General features: G+C 42.7%; 1 protein-coding gene across 1 annotated transcript in view; it reads left to right on the top strand.

Annotated features, from left to right (window-relative positions):
• LOC131933634 (phosphoinositide 3-kinase regulatory subunit 4) overlaps positions 1–13,906 on the top strand; it is a 37,403-nt gene that overhangs the window by 17,057 nt on the left and 6,440 nt on the right. Inside the window, exons 23-32 of the mRNA XM_059290316.1 lie at positions 734–907; positions 1,250–1,306; positions 1,611–1,654; positions 3,964–4,107; positions 4,593–4,632; positions 5,342–5,492; positions 6,200–6,328; positions 6,360–6,467; positions 7,152–7,347; positions 8,139–8,269. Coding sequence (XP_059146299.1) covers positions 734–907; positions 1,250–1,306; positions 1,611–1,654; positions 3,964–4,107; positions 4,593–4,632; positions 5,342–5,492; positions 6,200–6,328; positions 6,360–6,467; positions 7,152–7,347; positions 8,139–8,269 — 1,174 coding nt within the window. The remainder of the gene's footprint in view (positions 1–733; positions 908–1,249; positions 1,307–1,610; positions 1,655–3,963; positions 4,108–4,592; positions 4,633–5,341; positions 5,493–6,199; positions 6,329–6,359; positions 6,468–7,151; positions 7,348–8,138; positions 8,270–13,906) is intronic.

Raw genomic sequence — 13,906 nt, 5'->3', positions numbered from 1 at the left:
TTGTCTTTTTTTTTAGCGCAAAAAAAATATCCTTTCGTTCGGTCACAAAAAATAAAAAATTGTTATGGATAACATAAGGAAATTGCGCTTAAATTGTCACTAGACTTTTTATTAACTTGTTTGTTTTGTAACATTTTGAAATCTCCTCCCTTTACTGAAACACATGGCCTAAAGTCCAGCTGTAACTGTGTCATCATATTTTTCCTGGTATTCCTCACAGAGCATAGGTCCTCTGTCAAAGCTGTCCACTCCCCATGGTCTCCTGCCACTCTTTTCAGCTGTTCCCACTTCCCTCCTATCCTGCCTCCCCCAGCAGGCTATGTTACCACGTCTTCTTGGGTTGACCTCTGTGTCATTTGCCCTGGAGCTTTTATTCAACTTCTGCCTGGCTAATGTCCAACTCTTTAGTGTGATGAGTTATAAAAGAACTTTGTTTAAATGGGGTTTAGTATTGGACTAATTGGCTAATGTTTAACTCTTCAGTGTGATGAGTTTAAAAAAGCACTTAGTTTAAACTGGCTGTAGTATTGGCTTGTCTGGCTAATGTTCAACTCTTCAGTGTGATGAGTTATAAAAGAACTTAGTTTAATGAGGCTGTAGTATTGGACTGTCTGGCTAATGTTTAACTCTTCTGTGTGATGAGTTATAAAAGAACTTTATTTAAACTGGCTGTACTATTGGTTAATGTTCAACTCTCCAGTGTGATGAGTTATAAAAATTTTTGTTTCACCAGGCTGTAGTTTTGGATGCTCTAGCTGACCCCATTCCTCGTGAAGTCTTTGACTACCTGCTCAGATCCCCCCAGCTTGATGCTGTGTTTGAAGTCATGGCCAAACATCAGTACATCAGGAGCATCTCTAGACAGCCTAGGAAAAACATTCACGAGGCTGAAGAGAGTGTAGCACAAGTGAGTTAACTTTAGTAAGGTATTTTTGTCAGATAACTCTGTAGTTACACATTAGTATTTTTATTTTTAAGAAATATTTGCAACTTAGAAGCAATTATCAGCTTTATTCATTTTTAATTGTGGGATCAAAAAAATTTCAAAACAGATATTTTGTAATTGATTCAATAAACATTTTTTTTTTATAATTGGATTCTTGTGTCTGTCAGAAATTAATTTAGTCAATTGCTTGAGAGTTTATAAAACAGTTTTACTATAAGTTGATGTTTTCGAATCTGTCATATATTTATTTACTAAATGCTTATAAAACAGTTTCACTTGACATTTATACTTCTGTTCTGACAGGTGTTTCGTAAGTTGAATTCTCTTGGACTTACAGATGAGTTTGAGAAAAAACTTCTGGTAAGTTATGGAAATTAAGCATGCAATATTTAGTATACAATTAGAATTTTTTTTATAGAAATTTCTTAGTTCAGTATATTATCTAGTTTTTTTTTTATGTGTGTAAATGATAATAGATTAAGCAACTATTTGAATTGCTATTACGTAAAACTTCTTTGGTTTAAAAAAAAACATAGCCAGTTTACTTCTCTAACTTGATATAACTCTAGGTCAGGTTGTTTCTAGCTTACACTGATCAGTTATTGATGCAAGATTTTGTCTTCCCAATCTATCAATAACAATTTACCAAAATCTTTTTCTATAGGCTATGAAGGACTTCATGTTACGATTGCACAAAAATAAATCTGGGTAAGTTGCTAATGGTATGGTAATGAACTCTTTAAGACCAAAAATGACACATATTATAAAGAAGAATTAACTTGCATATTACAAGGTGTTATCAATTATGTTTTTAAATGTCTGCCCTCATCAAATTATTTGCCATAGGGTGTGTAACCAGAACAGAAATTGCCTTAATGTGAGACTTAAGCACCCCTATCTGTAAGATGTGGGTGGAAAACACTGTTGGTATTCTTTACGGGCATGGGCAGGTGATGAAAACACAATGAGCCAAAATGCTTATTTCTAAGCCTAATGCTATCATATTTAGCATATAGTTGTAACTCAAGTTAAGTCTAAAAAATTTAAAAATTTAGCCCCCCCCCCCCCCCTTCTCCCCCAGATAAAAAAATGTCCGAAAGAAACACTGGAAGGAACTTAGACAGTTGGCAATAGTTGGATGCCAACAAAAAGTCTGACAAATTTGTTTACAACCTATGCCCATTTTCTATGATGCCTTTGTGTTTGGTTCCCCCCCCCCCCCCCCCCCAAAAATCTGGAAGAAGCACTGCTTGTGTGTATGATGCAATGCCCCTCTGGTATATAATGTTTGATGTCATAGTCAGTTGCATCACTATAAACAGAATATTTTTTTTTTTTTTTAAACTTTTATTTACCATAAAACAAATTACAACATATTTTACACTTGTAGGTTGATAATACTTTACATAATGGCAAATTATATGTTGGAGTAAAATTGATATGTACAAATCGAAAGAATAACCAAAAGGGGAACAAATATAAGCGATTAAATATAACAAATGACAAAATATAACAACATTTCCAGATTACAGTTTAACTTTTTGATCACTTCCAAAAAAAGAATATAGTTATTCATAAGTAGCCTATATTAGATTACCAACCCTTTCTGTTGAACTGACTCCAAGAATTATTTTTTGGCTGTCTACACATCAAGAATTTAATAAAATTATAGTTTTCTATTTATGCCGAAGTCAAACAATAATTCTATTTTTCTATGAAAAGTAAAGATAATACAAAGAACTATACATTGTCTTAATATTTATGTATACTAATACCTAAAAAAATATTATTGTTCTATTGATATTGAATTATTAATTGCTTTTAACTTATTCCAAGATACAAATTGCAGTTAAAGTCCCTTTATAATATTGCATTTCTAAAGGGAAGTAGCTAACATAAATTAAAATTCAATTTTAAACTATTCAAATATTTTTAAGTTTGCAGTTTTTCTAAATATATCATAACAATACACTAATCACTATTGATTTTGCTCTTAAAAATAATAAAAGTACATATTTGTTTTAAGTATGTCTTAATCAAGTTAACATTTTTATTGCTCCATTTTCTTATAAAAAAAGTATCAAATTCATATTTTAAAAAATAATCACTTTGGCAAACTAAAATTATTTCTTAAATAATTGTTTTCAATTGGATAAGGGACTCTACATTTCTGTCTACAAATTGATCATCTATGAACATTTTTAACCAACTAACAGATGATAATATTGGATGATCAGATTACAACACACATTAATTTTTGACTAGTTTAACTATTACACGTTTTTAGCCAGTTCTTTTCATAACTGAATTGAGTTACATATTTCTGTGGAAAAGTCGGTTTGGTGTTAGGGTCAGTCTGTCTTAATGCAACCAGTCTGTCTTAATGCAACCAGTCTGTCTTAATGCAACCAGTCTGTCTTAATGCAACCAGTCTGTCTTAATGCAACCAGTCTGTCTTAATGCAACCAGTCTGTCTTAATGCAACCAGTCTGTCTTAATGCAACCAGTCTGTCTTAATGCAACCAGTCTGTTTTTATACAACCAGTCTGTTTGGTGTCTCAGGTCAGCTAAGACTGTCTTAATGTTTGGTGTCTCAGGTCAGCTAAGACTGTCTTAATGTTTGGTGTCTCAGGTCAGCTAAGACTGTCTTAATGTTTGGTGTCTCAGGTCAGCTAAGACTGTCTTAATGTTTGGTGTCTCAGGTCAGCTAAGACTGTCTTAATGTTTGGTGTCTCAGGTCAGCTAAGACTGTCTTAATGTTTGGTGTCTCAGGTCAGCTAAGACTGTCTTAATGTTTGGTGTCTCAGGTCGCCTAAGACTGTCTTAATGTTTGGTGTCTCAGGTCGGCTGAGTCTGTCTTGATGTTTGGTGTCTCAGGTCAGCTAAGACTGTCTTAATGTTTGGTGTCTCAGGTCAGCTAAGACTGTCTTAATGTTTGGTGTCTCAGGTCAGCTAAGACTGTCTTAATGTTTGGTGTCTCAGGTCGCCTAAGACTGTCTTAATGTTTGGTGTCTCAGGTCGGCTGAGTCTGTCTTGAAGTCATCCAGTGCCTCCAGCCCTGGCAGTATCAACATCTCAGCCTTTGGTCGCAGCGTGACACGCAGACATGCAGACCTACACAAGAACAGGGACCTGAGCAGTGACCAAAGCCTGGCAGTCGTGTAAGCTGGCTTGATTACATACTTGTTAATTACATACTAATGTAAGCTGAATTTATTTATCATTTAATTACATCATAATGTAAGCTGACTTTACTTATCATTTAATTATATCATAATGTAAGCTGACTTTACTTATTTAATTATATCCTCCGGTAAGCTGGCTATATTTATCATCTAATTACATCCTAATGTAAGCTGACATTATATATCATATAAGTAGAGTCTAATCTAGATTAGCTTTATTAATTATTAAGTATTTGATTAGCAAATCCTAAAAAATAAACATAATGCTCAAATGAAACAACAGCTGGATTAAATATACCCAAACATAAAATTTCCATTCAACAAGTTTGATAAGATATTGCAGTAGAGCACAGTTTTCACTAAGCCTTAAGGATTATAACATTTTCCATGTTTACTTCTTGAAACCAGTTCTAGTCCCACATTGATTATTGTAATTTTTCATGAAAATTTTTACGCAACAGAAAAGCTAAGAGGCCCAAGAAACAAGACTCTGTAACAATGGTAAGTCCTGTTTTAAAATAATTCATTTTATTTTAGTAGGTGTGTGTAGTTGGTACATTTAAACAAAATTTTATAAACATTCATTCATTATGTTTCCATTTATGTATGCTTTCATTGTATAACAACTTAATAAATAATCAATATGTTTTGGGGAAAATTATTATAATTAATCAAATGGTATTATGTTAGTAGTTGTGTATAAGCACTATTCAAAGCTGTATTTTATCAATAAAGTTATCATTTGTGCTTGGAACATTTAGTTAAATTCTATTGTCTATTACTAAAGTTATCATTTGTGCTTGGAACATTTAGTTAAATTCTATTGTCTATTACTAAAGTTATCATTTGTGCTTGGAACATTTAGTTAAATTCTATTGTCTATTACTAAAGTTATCATTTGTGCTTGGAATATTTAGGTAAATTCTATTGTCTATTACTAAAGTTATCATTTGTGCTTGGAACATTTAGTTAAATTCTATTGTCTATTACTAAAGTTATCATTTGTGCTTGGAATATTTAGGTAAATTCTATTGTCTATTACTAAAGTTATCATTTGTGCTTGGAATATTTAGGTAAATTCTATTGTCTATTACTAAAGTTATCATTTGTGCTTGGAACATTTAGTTAAATTCTATTGTCTATTACTAAAGTTATCATTTGTGCTTGGAATATTTAGGTAAATTCTATTGTCTACTACTAATATGCATAGAACCCAGAGTGGAAGAAGATGTTTGGCAATGATGAGCCAGATGCCAGCAGTTTGTCCTCCTCACCCAAGACCTCGGCCCCCACCCTCCCTGACAGGCGCCAGTCAGAGACCAGCTTGAAAACTCCACAGTCAACAGCAGCCACCACCCCAGGTCAGTCTCTACCTGTGTGGTTTTATTTTTACCAATAAAAATCCACCTAAAACAAAATTATTCAACAGTAAATAATATTGGAAACTTGTATAACGAGTAGTGATCTTCTTTCTTCTTCTTCATTCTTAATTTTAGTGTTGGAAGAGATCCCCCTCCAACACAGTTAAGGATGCATGTCAACTGGTTATGCGCCATTGAGGCCATTGACTCCGATTTCAGCCTGCTTTTCTTTTTGGATTTGCTTCCATAGCCTTTGTCCAACCAAGAACAAACTACAAGGCAGCAGTTGTTTGATTTTGGAGTTGTCTCTCATAGAAGAGTGGCTGTCCCCAGCTAACGAGCCTCATCTGCCCAAGCGCTCGAACTCGAAACTTTTTGGTTTAGCAACCATGAGCTTTACCCACTCGACCACGACGACCCCTTAAAGCTAAATGAAATGATGAAATGTGAAAGACACAATGTTAACACCAATTAGACACAGTACTGACAAAAACATTATCTTGCACGTGGTCATATGACGCCAGCAATAACAAGCTGAAACAAGCTTAAACAAGGTTAAGTGCATCCTGCCCTATATGAGCCTATTTTGAATCAAATATTTTGTACCTTTTCCTGCCCTATATGAGCCCATTTTGAATCAAATATTTTGTACCTTCCAGTCAGCCTAATATGATCCTATATTGAATCAAATATTTTGTACCTTCCAGTCAGCCCAATGTACTCCAGTGTTGACAATGTACTGTCTAACGTCCAGCCTATATTGAATCAAATATTTTGTACCTTCCAGTCAGCCCAATGTACTCCAGTGTTGACAATGTACTGTCTAACGTCCAGCCTATATTGAATCAAATATTTTGTACCTTCCAGTCAGCCCAATGTACTCCAGTGTTGACAATGTACTGTCTAATGTCCTGCTCAGCTCCGAGAGCTTTCAACGTGCCCTGTCAATGTCACAGTCTAAACCAGAGAAAAAAGGTGACTTTTTTATACATCATCTTTATTAGAGCTGTTTAACAATGGCAACATTGCATCTTTCCTGAACTTGTTTTAATGGTTAGAAAAAAAATTTATGTAAACAGGAGCTTTTAATATACTTAATTTTTTTTATTTTTATTTGACCACAAAAATGATCTTTGTTGTACAGGTTGTTGCAGTTATTAAAAATGATATTTGAAGTACCTGGTGCTACAGTTATAAAAATGATCTTTATTGTACATATTGTTACAGTTATAAAAATGATCTTTGTCATACCTGTTCTTACAGTTATAAAAAATTATCTTTGATTTTGATGTACCTTATCTTACAGTTATAAAAAATGATCTTTGATGTACCTGGTTTTTAGTAGTTATAAAATTGATCTTTGTCGTACCTGTTGTTACAGTTATAAAAATGATCTTTGTCGTACCTGTTGTTACAGGTTACAAAAATGATCTTTGTTGTACCTGATGTTGCAGTTACAAAAATGATCTTTGTTGTACCTGATGTTGCAGTTACAAAAATGATCTTTGTTGTACCTGTTGTTACAGTTACAAAAAATGATCTTTGATGTACCTGGTGTTACAGTTATAAAAAATGATCTCTGTTGTACGTAAAAAATGATCTTTGTCGTACCTGTTGTTACAGTTACAAAAATGATCTTTGTTGTACCTGTTGTTACAGTTATAACCAGGTACGCCAAGTGTAAGTGGGAGCTGCGTGACCTGGTCCATCACCGGCGTGACCAGTACGAGGCGGACACCCTGTTGACCGACGCCACCTCCGGCATTGTCTGGGACATCCATCACCCGCCTGATGCCTGGAAACCTAAAGGGGTTTTGGTGGCCCACTTGCAGGAACACAGGGGGGCTATCAACAGGTCAGTTGTCGTATGGAGTCATTACTTAATAATGTCACACTACTATAGCTAATTTCTTTCACACCCAACACATATGTCATAAATTGTCATAAAGAAACAACACAACTACCCCTCTTCCCCTAAAGTCCTATCCATCCATCAAAAATATTCACAAATCTAACTATTATGTAAATCAACAAACTTTTTAAAAATATTCTAAAAAAATACTTAAATTATAGTCACACTTCGTAACCCCCTCCTCTTTCCAAACCCCCCCCCCCCCCCACCCCGGGAGATATGTGACTTTTTCATCTTATTTACTTGTAATATGTAGCAACTGTCTTGCCAGCATAGCGACCTACACTTTCTAGTTCCATATCAAGGCTACTATGATACATGGTCATCTCACAGACATGTCCCTTTACTGAGTTTTTAGTTTAATTTTTATGATGGTCAAGTACGAGGTTTTATCTGTTAAATGTATGGATTCTGCATAAATCCTTTCATCAACTTTAACCTTTACTGTAGCCTGTAATTTTTATGGGTGAAATTGTGACATCTTTTATATTTATCACCTGTCCTTATCCTGATCATTTCTGTGTGCTTTATGTTTATTGCCTGTGTCCTTATCGTGGTCATTTATGTGTGCTTTATGTTTAAAGCCTGTGTCCTTATCCTGGTCATTTATTGTGCTTTATGTTTATAGCCTGTGTCCTTATGTTTATAGCCTGTGTCCTTATGTTTATAGCCTGTGTCCTTATCCTGGTCATTTATATGTGTCCTTATTCTGGTCATATTTCTCTTGTGTCTAGACTTAGTGTCAGCCATGATCACAAGTACTTTGCCAGCTGCTCCAATGATGGGACAGTCAGGATATGGGAGAGTGGGAAGCTGGAGGGTAAAACAGCAGCCAATAGGTCCAAGGTGTGTCTCAATAAACAAGGTCAGTCACCTGGTGTTTATGTTGGGGGGGGGGGGGGGCATGGGTAAAACAGCAGCCAACAGGTCCAAGGTGTGTCTCAATAAACAAGGTCAGTCACCTGGTGTTTATGTGGGGGGGGGGGGGGGGCATGGGTAAAACAGCAGCCAACAGGTCCAAGGTGTGTCTCAATAAACAAGGTCAGTCACCTGGTGTTATGTGGGGGGGGGGGGGGCATGGGTAAAACAGCAGCCAACAGGTCCAAGGTGTGTCTCAATAAACAAGGTCAGTCACCTGGTGTTATGTGGGGGGGGGGGGGGGCATGGGTAAAACAGCAGCCAACAGGTCCAAGGTGTGTCTCAATAAACAAGGTCAGTCACCTGGTGTTATGTTTGGGGGGGGGGGGGGGCATGGGTAAAACAGCAGCCAACAGGTCCAAGGTGTGTCTCAATAAACAAGGTCAGTCACCTGGTGTTATGTTTGGGAGGGGGGGGGGGCATGGGTAAAACAGCAGCCAACAGGTCCAAGGTGTGTCTCAATAAACAAGGTCAGTCACCTGGTGTTTATGTGGGGGGGGGGGGGGGGCATGGGTAAAACAGCAACCAACAGGTCCAAGGTGTGTCTCAATAAACAAGGTCAGTCACCTGGTGTTATGTTTGGGGGGGGGGGGGGGGCATGGGTAAAACAGCAACCAACAGGTCCAAGGTGTGTCTCAATAAACAAGGTCAGTCACCTGGTGTTATGTGGGGGGGGGGGGGGCATGGGTAAAACAGCAGCCAACAGGTCCAAGGTGTGTCTCAATAAACAAGGTCAGTCACCTGGTGTTTATGTGGGGGGGGGGGGGGGGCATGGGTAAAACAGCAACCAACAGGTCCAAGGTGTGTCTCAATAAACAAGGTCAGTCACCTGGTGTTTATGTGGGGGGGGGGGGGGGCATGGGTAAAACAGCAGCCAACAGGTCCAAGGTGTGTCTCAATAAACAAGGTCAGTCACCTGGTGTTTATGTTGGGGGGGGGGGGGGGGGCATGGGTAAAACAGCAGCCAACAGGTCCAAGGTGTGTCTCAATAAACAAGGTCAGTCACCTGGTGTTTATGTTGGGGGGGGGGGGCATGGGTAAAACAGCAGCCAACAGGTCCAAGGTGTGTCTCAATAAACAAGGTCAGTCACCTGGTGTTTATGTGGGGGGGGGGGGGGCATGGGTAAAACAGCAGCCAACAGGTCCAAGGTGTGTCTCAATAAACAAGGTCAGTCACCTGGTGTTATGTTTGGGAGGGGGGGGGCATGGGTAAAACAGCAGCCAACAGGTCCAAGGTGTGTCTCAATAAACAAGGTCAGTCACCTGGTGTTATGTGGGGGGGGGGGGGGGCATGGGTAAAACAGCAGCCAACAGGTCCAAGGTGTGTCTCAATAAACAAGGTCAGTCACCTGGTGTTATGTGGGGGGGGGGGGGGGCATGGGTAAAACAGCAGCCAACAGGTCCAAGGTGTGTCTCAATAAACAAGGTCAGTCACCTGGTGTTATGTGGGGGGGGGGGGGGGCATGGGTAAAACAGCAGCCAACAGGTCCAAGGTGTGTCTCAATAAACAAGGTCAGTCACCTGGTGTTATGTGGGGGGGGGGGCATGGGTAAAACAGCAGCCAACAGGTCCAAGGTGTGTCTCAATAAACAAGGTCAGTCACCTGGTGTTATGTGGGGGGGGGGGGGGCATGGGTAAAACAGCAGCCAACAGGTCCAAGGTGTGTCTCAATAAACAAGGTCAGTCACCTGGTGTTATGTGGGGGGGGGGGGCATGGGTAAAACAGCAGCCAACAGGTCCAAGGTGTGTCTCAATAAACAAGGTCAGTCACCTGGTGTTATGTGGGGGGGGGGGCATGGGTAAAACAGCAGCCAACAGGTCCAAGGTGTGTCTCAATAAACAAGGTCAGTCACCTGGTGTTTATGTGGGGGGGGGGGGGGGGCATGGGTAAAACAGCAACCAACAGGTCCAAGGTGTGTCTCAATAAACAAGGTCAGTCACCTGGTGTTATGTTTGGGAGGGGGGGGGGGGGCATGGGTAAAACAGCAACCAACAGGTCCAAGGTGTGTCTCAATAAACAAGGTCAGTCACCTGGTGTTTATGTTGGGGGGGGGGGGGGGGCATGGGTAAAACAGCAACCAACAGGTCCAAGGTGTGTCTCAATAAACAAGGTCAGTCACCTGGTGTTATGTGGGGGGGGGGGGGCATGGGTAAAACAGCAACCAACAGGTCCAAGGTGTGTCTCAATAAACAAGGTCAGTCACCTGGTGTTTATGTGGGGGGGGGGGGGGGGCATGGGTAAAACAGCAGCCAACAGGTCCAAGGTGTGTCTCAATAAACAAGGTCAGTCACCTGGTGTTTATGTGGGGGGGGGGGGGGGGGCATGGGTAAAACAGCAACCAACAGGTCCAAGGTGTGTCTCAATAAACAAGGTCAGTCACCTGGTGTTATGTGGGGGGGGGGGGGGGCATGGGTAAAACAGCAGCCAACAGGTCCAAGGTGTGTCTCAATAAACAAGGTCAGTCACCTGGTGTTTATGTGGGGGGGGGGGGGCATGGGTAAAACAGCAACCAACAGGTCCAAGGTGTGTCTCAATAAACAAGGTCAGTCACCTGGTGTTATGTGGGGGGGGGGGGGGCATGGGTAAAACAGCAACCAACAGGTCCAAGGTGTGTCTCAATAAACAAGGTCAGTCACCTGGTGTTATGTTTGGGAGGGGGGGGGGGCATGGGTAAAACAGCAACCAACAGGTCCAAGGTGTGTCTCAATAAACAAGGTCAGTCACCTGGTGTTTATGTGGGGGGGGGGGGGGGGGGGCATGGGTAAAACAGCAACCAACAGGTCCAAGGTGTGTCTCAATAAACAAGGTCAGTCACCTGGTGTTATGTGGGGGGGGGGGGGGGGGGGGGCATGGGTAAAACAGCAGCCAACAGGTCCAAGGTGTGTCTCAATAAACAAGGTCAGTCACCTGGTGTTATGTGGGGGGGGGGGGGGGGGGGCATGGGTAAAACAGCAGCCAACAGGTCCAAGGTGTGCCTCAATAAACAAGGTCAGTCACCTGGTGTTATGTGGGGGGGGGCATGGGTAAAACAGCAGCCAACAGGTCCAAGGTGTGTCTCAATAAACAAGGTCAGTCACCTGGTGTTATGTTTGGGAGGGGGGGGCATGGGTAAAACAGCAGCCAACAGGTCCAAGGTGTGTCTCAATAAACAAGGTCAGTCACCTGGTGTTTATGTTGGGGTGGGGGGGCATGGGTAAAACAGCAACCAACAGGTCCAAGGTGTGTCTCAATAAACAAGGTCAGTCACCTGGTGTTATGTGGGGGGGGGGGGGGGCATGGGTAAAACAGCAACCAACAGGTCCAAGGTGTGTCTCAATAAACAAGGTCAGTCACCTGGTGTTATGTGGGGGGGGGGGGGGGGGGGCATGGGTAAAACAGCAGCCAACAGGTCCAAGGTGTGTCTCAATAAACAAGGTCAGTCACCTGGTGTTATGTGGGGGGGGGGGGGGGGCATGGGTAAAACAGCAGCCAACAGGTCCAAGGTGTGTCTCAATAAACAAGGTCAGTCACCTGGTGTTATGTGGGGGGGGGGGGGGGGGGGCATGGGTAAAACAGCAACCAACAGGTCCAAGGTGTGTCTCAATAAACAAGGTCAGTCACCTGGTGTTATGTGGGGGGGGGGGGGGGCATGGGTAAAACAGCAGCCAACAGGTCCAAGGTGTGTCTCAATAAACAAGGTCAGTCACCTGGTGTTATGTGGGGGGGGGGGGGGGGGGGCATGGGTAAAACAGCAGCCAACAGGTCCAAGGTGTGTCTCAATAAACAAGGTCAGTCACCTGGTGTTATGTGGGGGGGGGGGGCATGGGTAAAACAGCAGCCAACAGGTCCAAGGTGTGTCTCAATAAACAAGGTCAGTCACCTGGTGTTATGTGGGGGGGGAGGTGGGGGGGGGCATGGGTAAAACAGCAGCCAACAGGTCCAAGGTGTGTCTCAATAAACAAGGTCAGTCACCTGGTGTTATGTGGGGGGGGGGGGGGCATGGGTAAAACAGCAGCCAACAGGTCCAAGGTGTGTCTCAATAAACAAGGTCAGTCACCTGGTGTTATGTGGGGGGGGGCATGGGTAAAACAGCAACCAACAGGTCCAAGGTGTGTCTCAATAAACAAGGTCAGTCACCTGGTGTTTATGTTGGGGGGGGGGGGGCATGGGTAAAACAGCAGCCAACAGGTCCAAGGTGTGTCTCAATAAACAAGGTCAGTCACCTGGTGTTATGTGGGGGGGGGGGGGGGGCATGGGTAAAACAGCAGCCAACAGGTCCAAGGTGTGTCTCAATAAACAAGGTCAGTCACCTGGTGTTATGTTTGGGGGGGGGGGGGCATGGGTAAAACAGCAGCCAACAGGTCCAAGGTGTGTCTCAATAAACAAGGTCAGTCACCTGGTGTTTATGTTGGGTGGGGGGGGGGGGGGCATGGGTAAAACAGCAGCCAACAGGTCCAAGGTGTGTCTCAATAAACAAGGTCAGTCACCTGGTGTTTATGTGGGGGGGGGGGGGGCATGGGTAAAACAGCAACCAACAGGTCCAAGGTGTGTCTCAATAAACAAGGTCAGTCACCTGGTGTTATGTTTGGGAGGGGGGGGGGGGGCATGGGTAAAACAGCAGCCAACAGGTCCAAGGTGTGTCTCAATAAACAAGGTCAGTCACCTGGTGTTTATGTGGGGGGGGGGGGGGGGGGGGGGGGGCATGGGTAAAACAGCAACCAACAGGTCCAAGGTGTGTCTCAATAAACAAGGTCAGTCACCTGGTGTTTATGTTGGGTGGGGGGGGGGGCATGGGTAAAACAGCAGCCAACAGGTCCAAGGTGTGTCTCAATAAACAAGGTCAGTCACCTGGTGTTATGTTTGGGAGGGGGGGGGGGGCATGGGTAAAACAGCAGCCAACAGGTCCAAGGTGTGTCTCAATAAACAAGGTCAGTCACCTGGTGTTTATGTGGGGGGGGGGGGGCATGGGTAAAACAGCAACCAACAGGTCCAAGGTGTGTCTCAATAAACAAGGTCAGTCACCTGGTGTTTATGTTGGGTGGGGGGGGGGCATGGGTAAAACAGCAGCCAACAGGTCCAAGGTGTGTCTCAATAAACAAGGTCAGTCACCTGGTGTTATGTTTGGGAGGGGGGGGGCATGGGTAAAACAGCAGCCAACAGGTCCAAGGTGTGTCTCAATAAACAAGGTCAGTCACCTGGTGTTTATGTTGGGGGGGGGGGGCATGGGTAAAACAGCAGCCAACAGGTCCAAGGTGTGTCTCAATAAACAAGGTCAGTCACCTGGTGTTTATGTGGGGGGGGGGGGGGGCATGGGTAAAACAGCAGCCAACAGGTCCAAGGTGTGTCTCAATAAACAAGGTCAGTCACCTGGTGTTATGTGGGGGGGGGGGGCATGGGTAAAACAGCAACCAACAGGTCCAAGGTGTGTCTCAATAAACAAGGTCAGTCACCTGGTGTTATGTTTGGGGGGGGGGGGGCATGGGTAAAACAGCAGCCAACAGGTCCAAGGTGTGTCTCAATAAACAAGGTCAGTCACCTGGTGTTATGTGGGGGGGTGGGGGCATGGGTAAAACAGCAGCCAACAGGTCCAAGGTGTGTCTCAAT

This window comes from Physella acuta, unplaced genomic scaffold, assembly GCF_028476545.2.
Source record: "Physella acuta isolate Inbredline_101_S28 unplaced genomic scaffold, ASM2847654v3 ptg002589l, whole genome shotgun sequence".
NCBI classification, from domain to species: domain Eukaryota; kingdom Metazoa; phylum Mollusca; class Gastropoda; family Physidae; genus Physella; species Physella acuta.
The sequence above is the reverse complement of the archived record's forward strand: the minus strand, read 5'-3'. Positions and strand labels throughout refer to the sequence as shown.